Source organism: Panicum hallii, chromosome 5 (genome assembly GCF_002211085.1).
Source record: "Panicum hallii strain FIL2 chromosome 5, PHallii_v3.1, whole genome shotgun sequence".
In the NCBI taxonomy this organism is placed as follows: Eukaryota; Viridiplantae; Streptophyta; class Magnoliopsida; order Poales; family Poaceae; genus Panicum; species Panicum hallii.
The window spans coordinates 56,190,201-56,209,238 of NC_038046.1; the positions used below are offsets into that span (position 1 = coordinate 56,190,201).

Sequence of the window (19,038 nt, forward strand, 5' to 3'; positions counted from 1 at the left end):
CTAGAAGGCCGCCGCTGCACGCCCCCCCATCTGGGCTGGAATTTGTATTTGATAAACTCTGGGCTGGAGGAGAGTTTGGTGGCTCCGCCCCGGCAAGGAATAAGAAGCACGCGCGCCCCATGGGCTTTCACGTCAACCACGGCCTGGTACTGTAGTTTCAACAGGCGGCAACAGGCGCAGGACTCGCCTCTGGGTCTCGAACACACTCGAGCATCTACAGCTGAGAGCGGCGAAAAACTGAGTCGAGGTCGCCGGCGGCGGAGACGGCGGTCTCTTCCGCCTCCGATGGCCTGAGAGTCGTCGGGGGGTGGCGGAGACCGCTGGGCTCTCATCGGCGGAGAGTGTAGAGTATTAGGTCCTAGTAGATCTAGGGTCAGGTTTCCCGGCGGCGGCGGCGGCGCTGAGAGGGAACAAGTCCTCTTGGGCTCTTCCTCGTCCTGGTGGCGCTTCTCTCCGGCGGCGTCGGCGAGCCCGTGGAGGAGGGGCTCCCTGCGTGGTGCTCCTGTACAGGAGGCCAGCCCCGGTTTGTGTCTGTCTCCGGCGGGCGACGGAGGTACGGGGCTTCTGCTTCATGGATGCAGTGCAGGGTGGGGGATCTGCGGATGATTGGTGGCTGGGCCAAACTCGATCTTCCCTCGACGGAGACGGTGCGGCCCCGGTCGACGGGCTCTCGGCGACACCTTCATCTCATCCGTGCGGGTGGCGATGGATTCTGGTGGCTTCCAGCGGCGGCCGGCGGAATCAGGTTCTGGAGGATTGGAGGTGCAGAAGGTCCTAGGGTCTCAAATGTAATTTTGTTGTTGTTAGGGTCCTGTCTGCAAAACACCTACTGTCTGTATCTTTTTCGGATGTACTTGTACTTGTATTTGTACGGTATCCTTAACATCAATACAGGTATGTTTTGATAGAAAAAAACAGGCGGCAACAGCCAAAGAACGAATCATGGACTAATGGTGAGCCAGCATCCGAAGCAGCGCCGCTCAGGCACAGAGACAACCGCATGCAATCTGGTCCTCGGCTGGGCTGGCCTGGTTAAGGGCTTATATGGGCATCGGAAGTAGTAGTAGTACAGAAAAAGGAAACAGAGGTTGGGCCTGGCATGTTTACTGTTTGTGAGGTGCCAGGTGACCTGAACGAAGGAGATGCTAAACCATGCATGCAATCTGCTACCACCGCCCATACCTGATCATCCAGCTGTCCCAGGCACGTACGTACGCGTGGCGTTCTCTGCAGCAGAGCTGGCGATCGATAGGGTTTCGCGTCCGCAACGTCCAGCCAGGCTCTGGCGACCGATCGATCGATCGATCACGGGCTGCATGCGATGTGCGATGGATCATGCATGTGCTTTTGATATGGCACTGCGCAGGACAGAGGAGATGGAGGAGTAAAATAACGGAGCGCACACAGCGGTGTGCGCGTTGCCGATGAGACCGAGACTGACATGGGCATGCGGTGGGGGGAGCAGAGGCGTCCGCATCCGGGTTATGATGCGGGGCGGCCAGGCGCGCCTCATCATGATCCCCATGGCCGCCCCTCATCATTCGCCCCTCACCCCTCCTCTGAGCGAACCCTATCTTTCTTTCTCTCTTTCGCGAGAGGGAGGGAGGAAGTGAGTGAACGCTCTGCGTGCACATCATCGCGCTACTGTTGCTACCAACGATGCAGCTGATGACCTGACGAGTCTGTGCATATGAGAGAGAAAGAGTAAACAAGAACTCTCTGTGTGTGTGTCAGAGAGAGAGAGAGAGAGAGAGAGAGAGAGAGAGCTGTGCACGACGGCAAATCCGCATCATTGTCGCCCGATACGCATCCATGATCCATCCATCCGTTCTTGGATCCTCGCCGTGTCCAAACGAGCCGAGTCATCAGTAGATCCATCGTCTATACACCTGCACGTATACCGATCGTTCGTCTTTTTCCACATTATTTCCTGAGTGTATAGCTCTTGCTTTCGAGCCGAATGATTGCATACGTACGTACAGACTGAAAAAATAAAGTGGATGGCTCCGACACCACCATGTATGAGTAGCGCTAGCTTTCACAGATTGATTGCCAGAGCGCCCAGAGACTCAAGAGTTCACCAGACTGGTAAATAGGAGTAAATTGCCTTTGCCTGCGTGCTTCAATTCGATCTCGACGCGGTCGGATGGCAGATCACATCACGCCGGTGACCGGTGCGTGCAAGCATGCGTACGTGCGCCGCGCCGCCGTCGGCCATCCTCCGCGCGCCGGCCGACCGGGGACTCGATCGGGTGGACGCGACGACGCGCCGGCAAAAGGCGCGAGGGCCGATGGGATGTCACGGACCGGCCGGGGGGCGAGCATGGCGCCCGGCCGCGCCCTGTGCGAAGAGAGCGACGGCGCCGCCGGCCGTAGCCCCCGGCCGCGACAGCTCTCTCCTACCGGCTAGCTAGACCGCCCCTGGCAGCCAGCCTGGTCAGCGCGCGCGTCTCCGTATAACCGGGCTGATCGAGATCATGGGCTACGACGAGCGAGCGAACGTGCCCGCCGCGCACCGGCCGAACGGCAAAGTGGGTAGCCTGCTGTCATCAGCGTACTGTAGCCACGTACACTCTCGCGACGCCTGAGAAACCGACAGGCGAGCGCGGACCAGCGAGCAGTCGAGCACGCTGCGCCTCCGCCGCGCAGGTCCCCAAGGTCTCCTTGCAAGCTACTCCCACATGTGGGAGCGCATCTGATATTATGATGGTCCCACATGTCAATGACAGCCGGCACACACCCTGGCACGCGGCTGTTTTTGACAACGCGCTAGCTAGCAGACTAGCAGATGCACACAGGGGAGAGGAGGCTTCGCGTCGAATGGCGGCGCAGGAAACTGGGCATCCAGAGAGACGCGTGCCGGCTCGAGCCGGCAAGGCTGCATCGACCTGGGGGAGTGGTGGCAGGCGAGTGCGCGCGCGCGACCAGGTGGTGGGGGCTGGCCGCGCGCACGGGGAAACGGGACAAAACGCGCGTGCGCGGGGGCGCCATGAGAGCCGCCGACCGGCACGGCGCCCAGGGACCCCCCGCCCGTCCGTGCCCGCCGGCCGCCGCTCCATCCACCCGCTCCCGTCCACCCCCATGCCAATGCCACCGCGCCACCATGTCCTGATGTCCATCTCGTGTCTGCCTGCCGCGCTCCGTGATTTCAGCTCCATCGATTCGATCTCCCCCGGCATGCCTGTACCTGCCGCCACACACGCTTTCTTGTGACAATGATCCATGGCATGGCCAGAAGAAAGGGATTCTTCTAACAAAATCGGCCGATAGATGATCATGCTGTTGGCAGGCAGCAAAACTATAGGGCAAAAAATGAGGAACAAAATGTTCAAATTTGCCCTGCAAACTAGCCGCGGAGGAGCGGTTTTATTGGCCAGCAGCTAGCCACGATCTCTACAGCTTGATGCTCCTCCTCCGGTCCTTCCTGCTATTGTATCTACACTTTCACTAATCTGCCGACGACCTTCAGACAAGATCGACGACCTACAGCTTAGAAGTACTCGAAGCGTTCGTCGGACCGGACGGGGTTGTAGGGCTCCCGCCGCTCCTTCCTGCTCATCATCAGCACCTTCTTCTGTGCCGGCAGCGGCGGCACCGCCGGCGGCGGCTTGGGCACCTCGGGCGGCCGGACGGACCTGACGAGCGCCCAGTTCACGCCCCTGAAGAAGTCGTGCCGCTTCACCTCGGCGGAGCCCGTGGAGCCGCCCAGCCGCTTCTTGGGGTTCTTGGCCAGGAGCTGGCTCATGAGGTCCTGCGCGCGGAGGTGCTCGTCCCACTCCCTGCCGCTCGCCGCCTCAACGCGCGGGAACGCCAGCGGCTGCTTGATGATGTTGGCGAGCGTCTTCTCGTTGCTCTCGCCCTTGAACGGCGTCCGCCCGTAGATCATCTCGTACATGAACACTCCCAGCGTCCACCAGTCCACGGCGCTGCCGTGGCCCTGCCCGGAGATCACCTCCGGCGCCAGGTACTCGTGCGTGCCCACGAAGGACTTGGACCGCGCCGAGACGGGTTCCACCACCAGCTCCGGGTTGGTGTCGGCGGGCTCCGACGACGCGCCATCGGCGCTGTCAGCTTCACCGTCGCCTGGCTTCTTCCGCGCGGCCTCCTCCTTCGCGTGGCACTTGTGCACGCCCTTGAAGAGGCACGACAGCACAGGTTGGATCGGCGGGACGCAGGACGGCTTGGCCGTGTCCGCTCGCCCGGCGGCGGCGCTGGCATTGTGGGGGAGGCTGTTGTGCCGGAGCAGCCTCGGGACGACGTCGCACTTGAGGGAGAGGTCGAAGTCCGAGAGCATGATGTGGCCGTCGCCGCGGACCAGGACATTCTCCGGCTTGAGGTCCCTGTACACCACCCCCATCATGTGCAGGTACTCCAGCGCCAGCACCGTCTCGGCCACATAGAACCTGCCATCATTCGTTCCAAACCATACCATTCACTGTCAGACAGATGTATAATCTGCCGTCTTTCATGCAAAACCAACAGTCTATTAGCAAAGTTAATATACTACTAGCACGTCTCTTCTTTTTGCACAAAGATAATCACGTCTTTAAATTGCATTCAACAATGATTTGGAGAGGATAAATATCTCCTGATTGTGCGTACAGTGGATCAGCATACAAGTCGCTATACATGCAGCCCAAATCATTAGCTTACATGAAGCCCTAGTGGTTCGAACAGATCTGTTTGGAAAGATTGACACGGCAAGACAAAAAGAGCCTGCTGAAAGCTAACACCGATGCACATGAAAAGAGGATCACTAGCTTAAAGCGCCATGCTTTTACAAAAGTGACGCTGAAACAAAGCTTGACCCTGGAACAGAACTTTGCTTACCGTGCCTCAGCCACAGATGTGAGAAAAAAGATGCTCATGCAGTCAAGATAGCAGGTTTAGCAAATGGACAGTACCTGGCCGAGGAGATGCTGAACCGCCTGCCGGGCTGCCGTTGCCGGGCCACATGCAAGTCCCCGCCGGGGCAGAACTCCATGACGAGGCAGGCGTAGTGCGATGCCTCGAAGTCGGCGTACAATGTCGGCAGGAAGGGGTGGTCGAGCGTCCGCAGGATCTCACGCTCCACCTCGGCTCGCCGGAGCTTCTTGCGGAACGCCAGCGCGTCCTTGTCCACCACCTTCATGGCGTACAGGCACCCCGTCGACCAGGGCTCCCGCAGCTGGCAGAGGTAGACGTTCCCAAGGTCGCCGCTGCCCAGGCGCCGCACCAGGCGGAAGTGCTCCAGCCCGATGTGGCCGGTGGCAGCTCGGACGCGCCTGATGGCCTCCCACTCGGCCTGGTTTGCCTTGTGGGGCTTGTGGCGGCATGAGGCAGCTGGTGCATCCCAGCCTCCGCCGAAGGAGCGCACCGAGACCGAGCTGGAGCTGCCAATGTCACTGATCCAGCTCCGGCGGGAGCCTGGCGCCGTGAGCGAGGACCGGCTGCTGTCGTAGTCGGACTCCTCTCTGATGGTAGCCATTGAAGCTCTAAGACAGGAAGGTGATGCAACGAGAAACCAAAGAGAAGCTAGGCCCTCCTCGCACCTCCCAGCACCCAGTGTTACTATATAAGCAGCTGCTGGACTCTGGTTACCATGAGCTAACGTGTGGTCGTGTGGATGGCAAGTTTAAAAAGGTTTAAAGTCACATAAGCCAGCTTTATACTGTAGAGTATCTATTGTTAAGTGTATAACTATTCCCCAGGATCTAGCAGAGTTGATTCACCTTTTTCTCCACTTGCATGGATGATTATATAGGCAAGAATCATTGCATCATTGGACCCCCAAGGCTAGTTGGAAACTACCTGGCTCAGTGTCTTGAAGCAGCTAGCTGCACTGCACCAAAGTAAACCCAAGCAGTAAGTATAGATGGGTAAAGAACATAGTTTTTGTAAAAAAAAAAGGAGAAGAAAACTGGAATCGTGCAATGAACTTTGTAGCAGTGCAGGTGCAAGCGTGGTGACATTGCTTTATGCCTGGATGGATGGGTCACATGAAGAACCAACGCCAAGTAGTATGCTTTGAGATTAAAGAAGAGATGATAACTGCTAAAGCTTTGCGGTTGAAAGTTACACATGCATGGCCCGTGCAGAAGCCATAACGCAGCCACCTCACAACTGCTGAAATTATATTAAAGATGCTTACCCTTTCCTTGCTCTGCTATCCTCCCACCCCTGCCCCCTTTCTTCCTCTTTTGGTACGTATCTTTAAGGGTAGGGTTCATGTGAGTCCATTTAGTGGCCACGTCAACCACCCAAGCTTTCCATCTATTTCTGCCATGTCTTCATGTTGCCATTGCCCAGGCTGGTCGCTTCTGCGTGTGAAGCAGGAAGGATACAATAGCATTAGGCCAAGTCTTGTTTGTGCCAACAACTGTCCACGTCGAACCATGACTAATGTTGATTCTTGCAGCAGGTCATCTTTGCAGGGCAATATTGAGCAAGTAAAACATTTGGACACCCAATTCCAAAGTTCTCAGGGCATTGAAACTCACCATATGTACGATTGCAGGAATGAAGACAGCAACAATTAGATGAAAGCAAACAATACAGGCATCATAGTACTACTAGGAAAAGGGACGCCCAATTGTCATGTCAAACCAGCAGTGAGAAATAGTGTTTCAGTTCCCAACTTCCCATCAGGCATATCATAGACCAAGCATTAACACCCAATTGCCTCATATTTTCTATGCTTTTTAGATCCTTTTTGCTTCTGCCAGTCCAGCACAACAGCAATACGTCATATATACGCCCAGTATCAGGTCAATGTATTGTACGATCCTGCCTGTTCTCTCACAACCAACACTGCAGAAACAATGCAGCATGAAGAAGTTGCTGGGGCAGCTCCAAATGGGATTGTGGGAACACTGAGAGCACCGTATCTTGATGGCAGATCTGCCTGCCAACACAATGTCTGGTCGGTTTGGACAGACCCCTTTTGCAGTTTGCAGCTGCTATCTCACAATAGTTACAACTGTCTTTTGCCCAAAAATAGATAATCGCGATTAGCAACTGAGTAATCATGTATGCCTAGGCACCAGGCATTATAGCTTAAAGGGCGGCATGATCCTTGCTGCATTTACATTGGATCCCCTTCTGTGGATTCTTGAAATTTAAGAAGGATCATTACTGGCCCAGAACACAGATACATACCAGAACAAATGTAGTAAATAAAGAATTGAGCAGGCAAAACTGACCATTCATAAAGAAAGACCACCATGTTCACAGCTTACAGTGTAGTAAATAAAGAATTGAGCAGGCAAAACTGACCATTCATAAAGAAAACACAAGACAATGGCGATTGATATCATAACTTAAGCATATGCATGAGGATTTATGTATGAAAGAAAGCAAATCATGGGATTACATTATATAACTAAAAACAAACTTGTTAGCTACCATTCAACTAAGCATTGATCCAGAGGAGTAATCACATTCTAGAGTATTGTATGCAAGTGGATCACTCTCTAGAGCCACAGGCACTTTTTAACTTTAGAGGACGAAACCATTGGGAAACACAAGAGAAAAGGTCTCTACTGTAAAGCACAACCCATTGGAATCATTGGCAAACAAGTCCAATTCAAAAAGCACCCTCATCAGGGTGACAAAGTTTTGTTTCCCGCAATCATACCAACACTGTAGGTCACCAGATACCCTTACCGTTGCTTGCAGAAGAGCTCCAGTAATGCATGGCCACAAGGCAGGACCACACTCCACAAGCAAAAGGTAACGAGACAATAATAGAAGGAAGAAGGGAATATTCATCGGAGGAGATGTCTAATCAACAGGATCGTGATATAGCTTAAACCTCTCAGTGAGGATGATATTTAATCGTGGGTTGTGTACTACCTCTCAACTATTTTAGTAATCCATGAGTCAATGTACGGTTGGAGTTGGACCTGGTCCCCATACTAAGGACAATTGTTTACTTAAAAATGATTTATCAGGAAAAAAGTATGATAAACTAATGTGGACAGCTTGAACAAATGGTCCCAGGTCAAACAGTGTCTAGAATTTGTTTTAGTGAGGCAACAATACATCTGCAGAAAAAGACTTAACAGTTAGAATCATTCTGTCATGGGCCAAAACTGCAATCCATAAACAATAACTTGTGAGCACGTTTCCTGACATTGTCTGACTCAGTGGTCCACAGTCCACAGTAGAAAGTATGTTGTAGATACAAGCAGGTACGGTCACTTGCTTGGTCCCCAAATAAAATAAATATGTAGCTACCATATGGAACATATCATTAATGTATATACACTATGATAACAATATATTAAATGTAGAATTGTGAATAACTGATAGATTTGAAAACAGCTAATACCAAGGGATGTGAAGGAAAATGTATTATGTTCAATAAGCACATCATACTGCAGGGGCTAAGACTCACAAATATGCTTATGATTCTTCTTCCTGTATGAAAAATGTACAGAAAAATAAATGCTGAAGCAATTAAAAAGGATAGGCTGGACGCAAGGGTTTCAGATCAGCAGTAAGACTACCAGGAAATTTGAAATATCAACATAAGGTACTTGCCCATTCATAGCTACATTGGAATAATTCTATGAGGTTGCTCCAAGAAATTCCAGAACTTGACACGAGGACTTATTTAGAGAAGTTTTTCAAAACACCCTCTTTTACGATATCCATAAAACTGTGGTCTGTATGCCTTTACAAGGTATAGAGGTGGTCGCTTCTAGCTCTGTAGATTTTTACGCCAACTCATTAATGGTTTTGTGGTGGCAGGTTCAAAGACTCTGCTTCCAAACAGAGATCTCCTGCGATCATGGTTAGATATAAAATCTATACGCCTAGTATTTGGGGAATAAGAGGTACTGCAAACTGTAAAGCTTCACTTCATTGCCTAGAAGCATACAAACCACATACAGATCATTACCCACATTCTGTAACCTTTACTTTTTCTGTTTGGAAAATGACTAATCCATGCAAAACTATCGATGAATAACTAGCAGTGCCGGAAGTGCAATATTTGATTATTAGCAAACCAACCTATGGCATGTTAATAAGGACTACTGTACTAGTAGCAGCCAACAATCAGGCACCCTCTTTCGCTGCACTCCACACTTCATGCGACAACTCAAGAGCAGTTTCCCTACACAATCAGATCAAAGCCTCGCTACCCCAATGCCCCACAATACTCCTCTACCTCAGTTGCACCAAATCACCTTCACATTGCCCAGATTACAGCGAAGGCGGTGCCCGCAACGACACCGCATTACTTCGCTCCAACTAGTTTCAGGGGGGGTCGAACAAGCAAAGAACACGAACCTCCCGGGGATCTAGGAGACAGGAAGCCCACAGGGAACGCCACCTGCGAGATCTGGTTACCGATCCGCGCAGCCGCCGCCGGCGGCGCGGCGGCGACACGAAACCACCGGAGAAACCTTGGCGCTGCCACCGGCCCAACTCGGTTTATTTTCTCCGAGTTGGGCCGCCAGAGGATTCAAACTGGGCTTCGAAAACAAGTGAAAGGCTACACTGGGCCGTATCCGTGCTCAGCCCGGTACATCGGAGAATTGAGAGAGAAGTTCGATTCGCCTGCTCCGCTTCTCGTTCTCTCACCGGCCTCCCTTCTCCTTCGCCGCCGTCTCCCGACCCCGGCGGCGCCTCCTCCCCTCCCGTCCTCCTCGGCGTCGATTCCGTCTCGGTTAGTCTCCTCTCCTTGTCCCACACCTCCTTCATCCACTTCACTCGCGTCTGCTCGGCCTCCTCCTCCTCCTCCTCAACTTGCGTCGTCGAGTCGCGTGACGGTGGGAGAATCGGCGCCATCACCAGCGCGGTGGGGTTGGGGTTCCTTATCAGGGCGGACCAAATGTTGATAATTCTCTCTACTAGCCAGACATTCTCTAGGGGTTTGCCGGTTTGCCCCCTATAGCGTGTAGCTCGATTTCGTTGTTACCGAGTTTGAGTGGGGATTAGCTGTTGAAAATTTTCGGTTCGATTGGTGGATCTCTTGCTTCATCGCTGTTTGTGGCCGTATTTTTCCTCTGCAGGGTACCATGGCAAGATTAGTGTCGACCGCCCTCGTGAGGGGTCTCATGAGATCCTCCCGTGCATCAAGCGCAGCTGTAAGGCTCTTGTACCCGTTCCCTTCACTTTGACTGTTTAATGTAATCGTTTTCTGTCACTAAATGCTACCGTAATGAATTTGTTTATCAGACTTGTGATCTTGCATTGCCACTTATTTTCCTTCTAGTGTACTAGTTCATCTGGGGTTTGGGTTTGATTGCCATGACTTTCTGCGCCATTATCTCTATTCTGAGTTCCTATATTCTAGTGTGCAATTAGGGTATATGCAAAGTTTTCAGACTTCCAGTGCATTGGTTTTATTCTGAGATTCTAGTCGGGCAATTGAATAACTTTATACGCATAGTTTCAGGAACTTTAGTGCACCTACTTCATACACGTAATTAGGAAAATGTAATTCAATGTTTACAAGTTGTGCTACCTCTGTGGATATGTAAGAATTTGTGACCCATCTGTATTGTCTCATAGACTTCAAGACACACAAGCATTCTATGTTCCATCTAATGGGGGGAAAACCCTTCTTGGCAAACTACTATAGCACTTGGGCTGAGCATGTTTAGTTTTGCCTTAGACGTTTGTTGTTAGTTTTTTAGTTTGGTTATGGCCTAGTAAATATAATTCTCTGGTCACAACCTTCTAGGCTTGTGCACCTGCATTTCTGTAAAAGAATATTATCCTACACTATCCAGTGATGTAAACAATTCTTATGCTCTGTCTTATGTCATACTTGATAAGGAACCAGACAACTGCACTGTTAGAGCTCACTGCTTAGCAAGGCATATTGTGCATTTTTGCCATTTGCTGAATATGTGATCTGTATTCATACAGGATTATTACTTTGTCCAATTTAAGAAAGAGCTTAATGATGCGCATGTTGTATTTAATGGTCAATTGTTTATTTTTAATTTTTCATGTTGCACCCTTCTTTTTTTGCATGATAACGGGAAGAGCAGGCTATGTCACGACCAGCTATTCAGAAGTTTATGAACTACTCATCAGGTCTTGGTGGTGCTCCAAATGCAAATGGGGACTCGACTACAACACGAGTAGCTGCCGATCCCGATACGCATCAAGATTTTCAGCCAACAAGCAAAAGTTCAGAAATGTCTTTTGATGACATCGTCGCTCAGGTATACATTCTACTCTCTTAATGAGCTTTTAGAGCAATTTGGATTAAAGCATTTAACTTTTCACAGAACTAGGCATAATCTGAAGCTTATGGTTCCCATAATAAATAATTTGGCAGGATATTAAGGAGCACCCTGTTGTAATCTATATGAAGGGTTATCCTGATGCTCCTAGGTGTGGATTCAGTGCATTAGCAGTGAAGGTCCTTCAGCAGTATGGTAAGTTGGCTCTGAGTGCTGCTTTTTTGAAATGCAGTTGATAAACAGGGATGCTTAAATTCTTGAGGGCCTGTTTTGATGTCGTAGTTTTGAGAAACCTTGGTACCAATAAACTGTAGTCTTAGAAACTAAAGATGTTCAAAACACGGTTTAGAAAAAAGAGGTCTGGAGGACTGCAGTTTTAACAATACCATTGCTTTTAAAACTACAAGGTTTGTAGCATGCAAACACCCCCTAGCTATTCGAAATGAAAGTATTCTGCAATACCATGGTATTCTTCCAAAAGTCCAAAAATACTTTGCATCCAAACAGGCCTAAGCCAGATCTTGTCTATTGCAGGTGTTCCGATCAGTGCTAGAGATATTCTGTCAGATCTCAAGCTCAAAGAGACTGTTAAAGCATACAGGTAAGCATCTTCTTATATGATGTGCTGTACTGCTGTTTGATGTTAGTATGTGGTGACAGCCTGTGTCTTGAAAGGGAAAGAGAATTGGACTGGGATGGATTAGCTAACTCTTGGTTTAGCTTAAGATAATTTGTAGGAAGCGTTTTTTAGGCTTAACTTCAAGACACAAGACAAGCAATTTCAACAAATGATTTCTGAACAAATAAGCGGAAAGATGACTAGACAAATAATTTATTTAAGCTGATTATTGAAAAAAAATAGAATTTCAGAATGAGCAAAGTGGGTTGATTATTAAGTTGACATTGATGTTATGTTTTGCTCAGAATATCATCATGTAAATAAATAAATAAAGTCATTAGAGACAACAGTCTGTCCTTTATTACGACGTTATCTTCTTGTTCTAGAGGCACTTTTTTGTTCAGTTAAATTGATGTGTACTGCAATGTATGAAACTGAGAAATGGATTGCCATGTATTGTTCAACTGATTTCCATACCAGAATCAGTAATGCTTACACTTAACCAATTTCACTATGTATTTTGCTTTATGCAAGTCACTGGCCTACATTCCCACAAATATTTATCAAAGGAGAGTTCGTTGGTGGATCTGATATCATACTCAGCATGCACCAGGCAAGTGAGCTTATCAGGACTGGTTTTGAGTTACTTTAGGATGATTTGGGTAGCATTTTAACTGATAGCCTGATACTGAGTTTTACTTCACAATTTTCTTCAGAAGGGTGAACTGAAGGAACTGCTTGGCGACATTGCACAAAAAGGCGAGCAAAATGGTTCCTCATAAAACAAGTCATGGTGTTCACTGCAAAGCAAAGACTGGATGTCTTTCTCAGACAATTTTGGGTGACCTCGCAATGTCAGTGGCTTGGATATGAACTCGTGTTCTCTGTTTTGTTCTGATCCTGCCAATTATGATGGAAGACCCCTCCAGGACTCAAAACACCAGGAGTAACCGAAGTTATCATGCTTGATAAATAAATGCAACTGCACGACGCTGTTCTTTGATGCATTTTGCTGACTACCTTAGTTTGAGCTTGATGATGCACTAGCCGCTTTAAGTTTCTTTTCTTTTGAACTGGATGCTCTTCGAAATGTATAATTAATCTGTGACATGCTTATACGCACTAAGGTTGCATTCTTTTCTGCCAGCTAGCTCTGCACTGATCGGCATCCAAGATGTTACAGATTTACTCATGCAGATACTGACGTGTATAAACGTAGGCATAATCATGTATACGCCGTAATGGTATGGTAGTAGTGGCAGTATGCAATGTTCGTGATAGACAGACAGAATTGTACAAAATGGTTGATTTCGGACTTCAGGCAGTCAAGGTGCAACACTGCAGGCTTTATTACGCACATAATGGACCGGTATATATGCACATAAGCAGCCCTCAAGGATATATTCTGATCACAGAAGGTTAGAAAGCAGATCTTATCTTCCGCTCTAGGAAATCGTCATCATCGTTCACGAGCAGTGCTTAAAGTAGCAGGCTATAATGGAGAAGGCCTGCCGCTAAACCCTTTTAAAGCACCGTTCACGAGGAATCAAATCCGAAAAAGGAATATTTGAAACAAACATCACTCCTGCCACAACCAAATAGACATAAACCAAAACGTAGAAAATTATAAGGGTACAGAATTCCCAAAGACACGTGCGTAAAAGAAAAGCTACAACATGGCCGTATACCCAAGCCCAAATTTGCTATAAAACCATTTAACTCCCTGGAACAAACACAGGTATTATTTGGACACCACTACCCCGAGTCTTTCTCGCGACAACTTTCCAAATCAAGATGATGAAGTGCCGAGCTCCAAATTTGCTGTGAGCCATTTGCAGACTTCTTCCATCTCCTCTGGTACCGTGTAGTGCCCAAGACTTCAAGCGGAAATAGTAATCATCATGGTTAACGAAAAATAGAAAATTGCTAACTAAGCAAGGCATAGCTGAATAGGGGAGGTGTCAAACCTATTGTACGACTTGAAGAGCACATTGGAAAATCCATTTGCCTTCAAGGCATCAGCAGATCTCTCCCCGTGCTTGTAGAGAACTACATCATCAGCTGCATAAAATGAAAACAGAACATAAATTACTAGGGTGGCAATTTCTTCTTTATGAATCATCAGAAAGAACCTTTTACTAGTAGTGGGTTCCTTGTGTACCAAGAAATCAAACTTTAATTGTTGTCAAGACATGAACCAAATATTGTGGTGGTGTGAACCCTGAATACCAAGCCCGTTTGGTTTATGTCCTTGCAAACTATTTTGGTCAATGACAAGAAAGTGACACAATTTTTCTGAGGGGCACGACTACAAGTATAAACAAGGCAGCAACTCCTTTGAAGCCCAAGCGGCTACATAAAAAATAGGCCAAGCATTTGACAGGACCATTCAATCTGCTATAGAACAACAAATTTCCTAATCTAATTAACATACCATCCTAATTTTTTTAGAAACTTGTATGATCATTCCTGCTTTGCCCTAGAGAGATCACTACTGTTAGGAGAAGTAAGACAGCTAGTTTTCTAATCGATGGTAGTTTAGGCTAGCAAGTGTCAAAATATAGTAGTTTGCTATATGATATGTAGAAAGCCACGCGCAGGTCTATTGTTAATATTGAGTGTTACAAGCAAGATATAGACTCATTAGCTAGCCCCCATCTTCCCCAGTGGATAATAATATATGTTCATATTCAAAAGTCAGTTTATAATTATATATATTGCCTTCACCTTGTATCATGTATAAATCATATATTGCCTCCAGGATGAATCTTAGAACTTAGAACCCTCCCCACCAAGATGCTTATACCAAGCCAAGCACGACTAGACAGAAATTCTGGCACGTTAAGATATAGAACAGATATGCACCTTTTCCATGACACAGCAAAAGAGGTATGGAAGAAGCCTTGTGTGCTGCCTCTGGTGAGGATTCAATTCTGTTCTTCAAGGTCCTGGGATAACCACAGAAAGCATGAAGTACACCAGCAAAAAACCAGCAGCTTCCCCCAAAACATATACCACATACATATCACGGGACAAACCTGGCACATGGAAGCCAGCCACTAAGACCAACAGCCAAACTTAGGTTCACAGGGTATGGATTGCCATTTCCATATTTTCCATGAGCAAAGCAAGTTGCAGAGTACAGAGCAGTAGCAGCACCCATACTAAAGCCACCAACACCAAGCTTGACTGCAATTATCAATGGAGCAGGATGACCAATGGTACCGAGATAAATACAAAAATCCTGGTAAAATTCAGCAGTTCTTTTTTTAATCACCAATTTAACAGGTTAAATTAGCCTGTTTCTGCAAGAATATGCATGCTCTTTTACAAAAGTCCAAAAGTTTCAATAAGTGTATAGAACATATTAAGAAGGATGGTCATAATATAACAGCAAAGGCAATGTGATCAATCCCACACCTAGTATCTGTTTGATAAGATGGTTAAATTAATAAATAACCAATGTAACCCATCAACAAACAAGAAAAGGGAAAAAAAAATTGGGAGCCATACTGTCAGCGGGTTCAGTCGACAACAAATTTGCAACATGTGATGCTGAGGCATCCATCCCCTCAACATCATCAGGAGCATCCTCTGAAAGTTCAGCAACATCAAACCCTGCAAATACAGAAAGAGCATAGCAGGCCATGTGTATTTAGACATATAGTGATCCTAAAAGGATATGATAACATCCTTGCGCAAGTAGAAACATGTAAATAACACAAAACTTACATGCTGTCGATGGGAATCCTCCAAACACGGACACAGGTCTAGTAGGCGCAGTTGGGCATATCCATTTTATCTGAGTAGAGCAAAGATACAGAAAGAAAAATCATACTAGATTTAGCAAAAGAGGTACAAGGTCAATCCACCACAACTTAAACATTGCATATCGGATCTATATCCTAACTTACATTAGGAAGAGGAAGAGTTTCCAATAGTTGAGACCAGCTGCAAGCATAACATAAAATCCATCATTCATAAGTAACTTCCAATTCTAGAACGAGGAACTATCCCATTGATAGTTATTCAACCACATGATTAGAGCATTCAACACTCCAAGCACACAGGGTTATAAGACATGAAATTGATGCTTATAAAGTGCTATTGCAAACAATATAATATGGATAGTAAGACAACATTATTCAGTAGCACTATCTAGTGTCAGTTCATACCAACTGAAGAAGGTACAGAGCTTATGGCCATGGTCCATTACTTTATCAAACCTAAGCATACCAAAATTCCACAAGCATGCCATTCATAACTTGACGTTAGTTAACAGGGCGTTTCCATACCTAGCTCCATTGTCCCCGAGGCCGTGGAGCCAGACAATGGTGGCCTTGTGCGTGCCCTTTGGCCTCACCACATGCGTCCTCCCGTACTCGAATGGCCTCTTCGCACCTGCATCCAATGCATTGCATTCCATGGCACCCAATCTCATTAAAACAAACAAAGAAGCCGCATCACCAATTGAACCAAACATACCGGACGCGACGGAGCTGCTGCCGCCGAAGCTCATCCCGCGAACAATCGCCGCGCCTCCACGCCCCCTCCTCGCTACAATGCCCGCCAACGCTGCAACCCAAACAACGACGGCGACGATTACAGCAGCCGACCAACACCAGCGGAGCAGATAAAGGCGACGCGGTGCGCGCGTGCGTACGAGGGAGCAGCGGCGGGGGCTTGGGGATCGAGAAAAGGCGGATTTGGGCGGCGGAAAGCGGGGCGCCTTTTGGGTGGCGGTGGTGGTCGCCTCGCCTGGTGTGGTGGGTGCGGGAATCTACCGGAGACCGCAGAGCAGGAGGGCGCCACCACTGCGCCGCGCCACATGAGCGCGTGGTGGTGGTGGCAGGCGGGCAGGCACGCGCCACAGATGGAACAGTAAACTGGCGGCACGGATTCGGAAAAGCCGTCGCCCGGTTTTGGGGGGGGGGGGGGGGGGGCGGGGGGGGGGAGGGAGGTTGGGAGCTTTGGATTCGCGCACCTGCCGGCGGCGAGGTTGTCTGGCGGCGGAGCCGAGGAGGAAGAGGTCGTCGTCGCGGGGCGCCGGCCGGCCGAGGCGAGCTCGTTCCTGGCTCTCTGTCGCTCGTCGTCCGGAACTCCGGATCCTTCTGCGCGTGGGGGTTGGTCAGTTACGTTTGTGCGGTGGGTTGTTCCGTTCCGTTCAGGGGAGTTCGGTCGGAATGGGGCCTGGACTTGACCCGGGCCCTGGCCCTCCGAAAGAACTGGGGCTACGCTTGGGCTTCGAGTTACCAATAGTTTGGGTGGGTGGGTGGGTGTGTGTTTTGCGCGAATATACACACGGTTTCTTGTAAACAGCTTAAACATTCTTCAGAAATCTGTTAGCATGAATGCACGTCTTTTTTATAAAAAACATAATAATACGCAAACTTTCACCATTGTCTAAGTTTACAACCTCAAAAAGCGATTCACTCTGAAAAAATCTTCGAGACTCGGACGACAAATTGTGCATTATGACATCAATCTCAGAGTAACAAATGGTCTATGTAATTACATCCATTTTTTTACAATGCAAAGGAATCTTCTGCATCTGCACCAATATTCATATAGTCATTTTGTTTTTTTAATCAGGGTGACTTAATTTCCACCGGATGCAATCATGGACACACGAGCTCCACCGCACGGAATGATTTTCCCGTATGCTCAGCTTGGATCATTTGCCTTTTTGTTCATCGTGTGCAAGCAGTGAAAACAAAACAAAACACAATAGAATCGACTATGTAGCACTAACCCTAACATGCAGAAAACACGATAAGGCTGTTCTAGTACTAGTAGGCAGCATAGGACTGTTAGGAGTACATTCACGTTGGTACCACTAGCCCTAGACTCGGCCCATTTCCCTTTTTCGCGTATGGTCGGAGATCACCAGCTCATCGCTGACGGTGAAGCACGGATGCGAACAAAGAAGCACCACGCGGACAAAGCTGGCCACTGGCCGGGCCAAGGACAAAGGCTAGTGACGCCCGCGAGGCGCCGGGGACAGGGCCGCCAGAGGAGACTGGTGGCGTGGCATCGCCAAAGGCCAAAGCGAGGGCAGGGGCAGGGGCAGGGGCAGGTGGTGGGCTGAGCGGGCAACTGCTCGTGCTCGGGTCCTCGCAGATCGCAGTCGCACGCCGCGACGCTCAGACGGAATGCCCCGGCGATTGCTGCCACCGTTGTTGGTCCGGCCGTTGCAGCGGCCATGTGAATGTGGCGTGGAACACAGTCGTCGTTGCCGGGGCCGCCGTCATCCCGGATTCCCGGTCATGTCATCCATCCCGGAAGAATCATGGCTGCGTCGACTAGGCTTCGTGCTGGGAAAATTTCTGTCAGACCCTCACTCAACTTCTTTATCGGTTCCAAAAGAAAAAAAAAGACTTGTATTTCCGAACTTGTGCAGAAACGGAGAGGAGAATAAGCCCTGAGCTACTGGGCTGGTTTGCTCAAGTCAGTACTGGGCTGGTTTTGGGACATGGATCTTCAGCCCGTATAAAGTGGGCCAACTTAAATGGGCTGATTTCATGGGCTAGTGGATCAATTCGAACGGGCTTATAAATTTAAAGTAAGGGGATAAGGGCCCTAGACCAAGTGATTCTGCCGTCTTTCCCACCTCCTTGGAAAAGTCCGCATTGCTCATCTGTTGGCCTCTTATCTTTTTTCATATGGTATTTACCAAGACACCATGCAATATGAAGCCATCATTTGATCTCGTCACCATGTCGTTCTTTCTACCTACCCTACATCACAACATCGGCGTACACAATGCTATCATCTCTCCATCTTGCTGCACATCAAGCTCTATGTAGACGACGACAAATTGTCTCATGTCCTCTTTTCTTCATCTTAATCATTACTAAAATCTAGAAATATTAGAGGAGAATCAAACGACCAGAGGCCTTGCACCTGCAATTCAGGCCGAGACAGCACTCAGCAGAAGCGCTTTGCAGAGCGAGCACCAGAAACAAGCGGCGCACAGAACCTCCTCCTGGCTCTGTCCTGCACGGCTGCACGGACCGGCCCCGCGCCACCCAGGTGTCCTGCCCTCATCTCCTCCCACCCCAGCAGCCTCCATTCAAATCCCCCGCACACCGATGGCCAAAAAAAAAAACACGGGCGGGCGATTGCGACCCGCGGAACGCGCCGCCGCCGCGAATGATTGGGAGGGGGGAGGGCACGCGTGAGCGGCGCGTACGGGGGAGCCGAACGCGATGCGTGGCGAGCGAGCGGTAGATG

At 48.9% G+C, this 19,038-nt stretch overlaps 3 protein-coding genes across 3 annotated transcripts; 1 reads left to right on the top strand and 2 right to left on the bottom strand.

Annotated features, from left to right (window-relative positions):
• Positions 1–3,210: 3,210 nt before the first annotated feature.
• LOC112894372 (protein kinase PINOID 2) lies at positions 3,211–5,539 on the bottom strand. Its single transcript, XM_025962059.1, has 2 exons — positions 4,905–5,539; positions 3,211–4,403 (listed from the first exon to the last, which is right to left on the bottom strand). The coding sequence occupies exons 1-2, from the start codon at positions 5,465–5,467 to the stop codon at positions 3,491–3,493; spliced, it is 1,476 nt and encodes a 491-aa protein (XP_025817844.1). The 5' UTR covers positions 5,468–5,539; the 3' UTR covers positions 3,211–3,490.
• Positions 5,540–9,495: 3,956 nt separating this feature from the next.
• On the top strand, positions 9,496–12,951 carry LOC112894374 (monothiol glutaredoxin-S4, mitochondrial-like). The gene is made up of 7 exons (XM_025962062.1): positions 9,496–9,655; positions 10,002–10,076; positions 10,989–11,165; positions 11,282–11,381; positions 11,721–11,787; positions 12,340–12,418; positions 12,522–12,951. The coding sequence occupies exons 2-7, from the start codon at positions 10,008–10,010 to the stop codon at positions 12,585–12,587; spliced, it is 558 nt and encodes a 185-aa protein (XP_025817847.1). The 5' UTR covers positions 9,496–9,655; positions 10,002–10,007; the 3' UTR covers positions 12,588–12,951.
• A 347-nt stretch (positions 12,952–13,298) lies between these two features.
• On the bottom strand, positions 13,299–16,970 carry LOC112894373 (acyl-protein thioesterase 1 homolog 1). The gene is made up of 10 exons (XM_025962060.1): positions 16,790–16,970; positions 16,291–16,380; positions 16,101–16,206; positions 15,720–15,756; positions 15,538–15,607; positions 15,319–15,423; positions 14,844–14,994; positions 14,671–14,753; positions 13,773–13,866; positions 13,299–13,682 (listed from the first exon to the last, which is right to left on the bottom strand). Exons 2-10 carry the CDS (start codon positions 16,322–16,324, stop codon positions 13,595–13,597), a joined length of 768 nt encoding a protein of 255 aa, XP_025817845.1. The 5' UTR covers positions 16,325–16,380; positions 16,790–16,970; the 3' UTR covers positions 13,299–13,594.
• Between the last annotated feature and the right edge of the window lie 2,068 nt (positions 16,971–19,038).

Coding starts and splice junctions, on each gene's coding strand:
- LOC112894374 (XM_025962062.1), top strand. CDS start 10,008: ATGGCAAGATTAGTGTCGACCGCCCTCGTGAGGGGTCTCATGAGATCC. Junction 11,788..12,339: donor GAGACTGTTAAAGCATACAG/GTAAGCATCTTC, acceptor GCTTTATGCAAG/TCACTGGCCTACATTCCCAC. Junction 12,419..12,521: donor TCATACTCAGCATGCACCAG/GCAAGTGAGCTT, acceptor AATTTTCTTCAG/AAGGGTGAACTGAAGGAACT.
- LOC112894373 (XM_025962060.1), bottom strand. CDS start 16,324: ATGAGCTTCGGCGGCAGCAGCTCCGTCGCGTCCG. Junction 15,757..16,100: donor CTCGGGGACAATGGAGCTAG/GTATGGAAACGC, acceptor TTATGCTTGCAG/CTGGTCTCAACTATTGGAAA. Junction 13,867..14,670: donor TTTGCTGTGTCATGGAAAAG/GTGCATATCTGT, acceptor CATTTTATGCAG/CTGATGATGTAGTTCTCTAC.
- LOC112894372 (XM_025962059.1), bottom strand. CDS start 5,467: ATGGCTACCATCAGAGAGGAGTCCGACTACGACAGCAGCCGGTCCTCG. Junction 4,404..4,904: donor TTCAGCATCTCCTCGGCCAG/GTACTGTCCATT, acceptor GAATGATGGCAG/GTTCTATGTGGCCGAGACGG.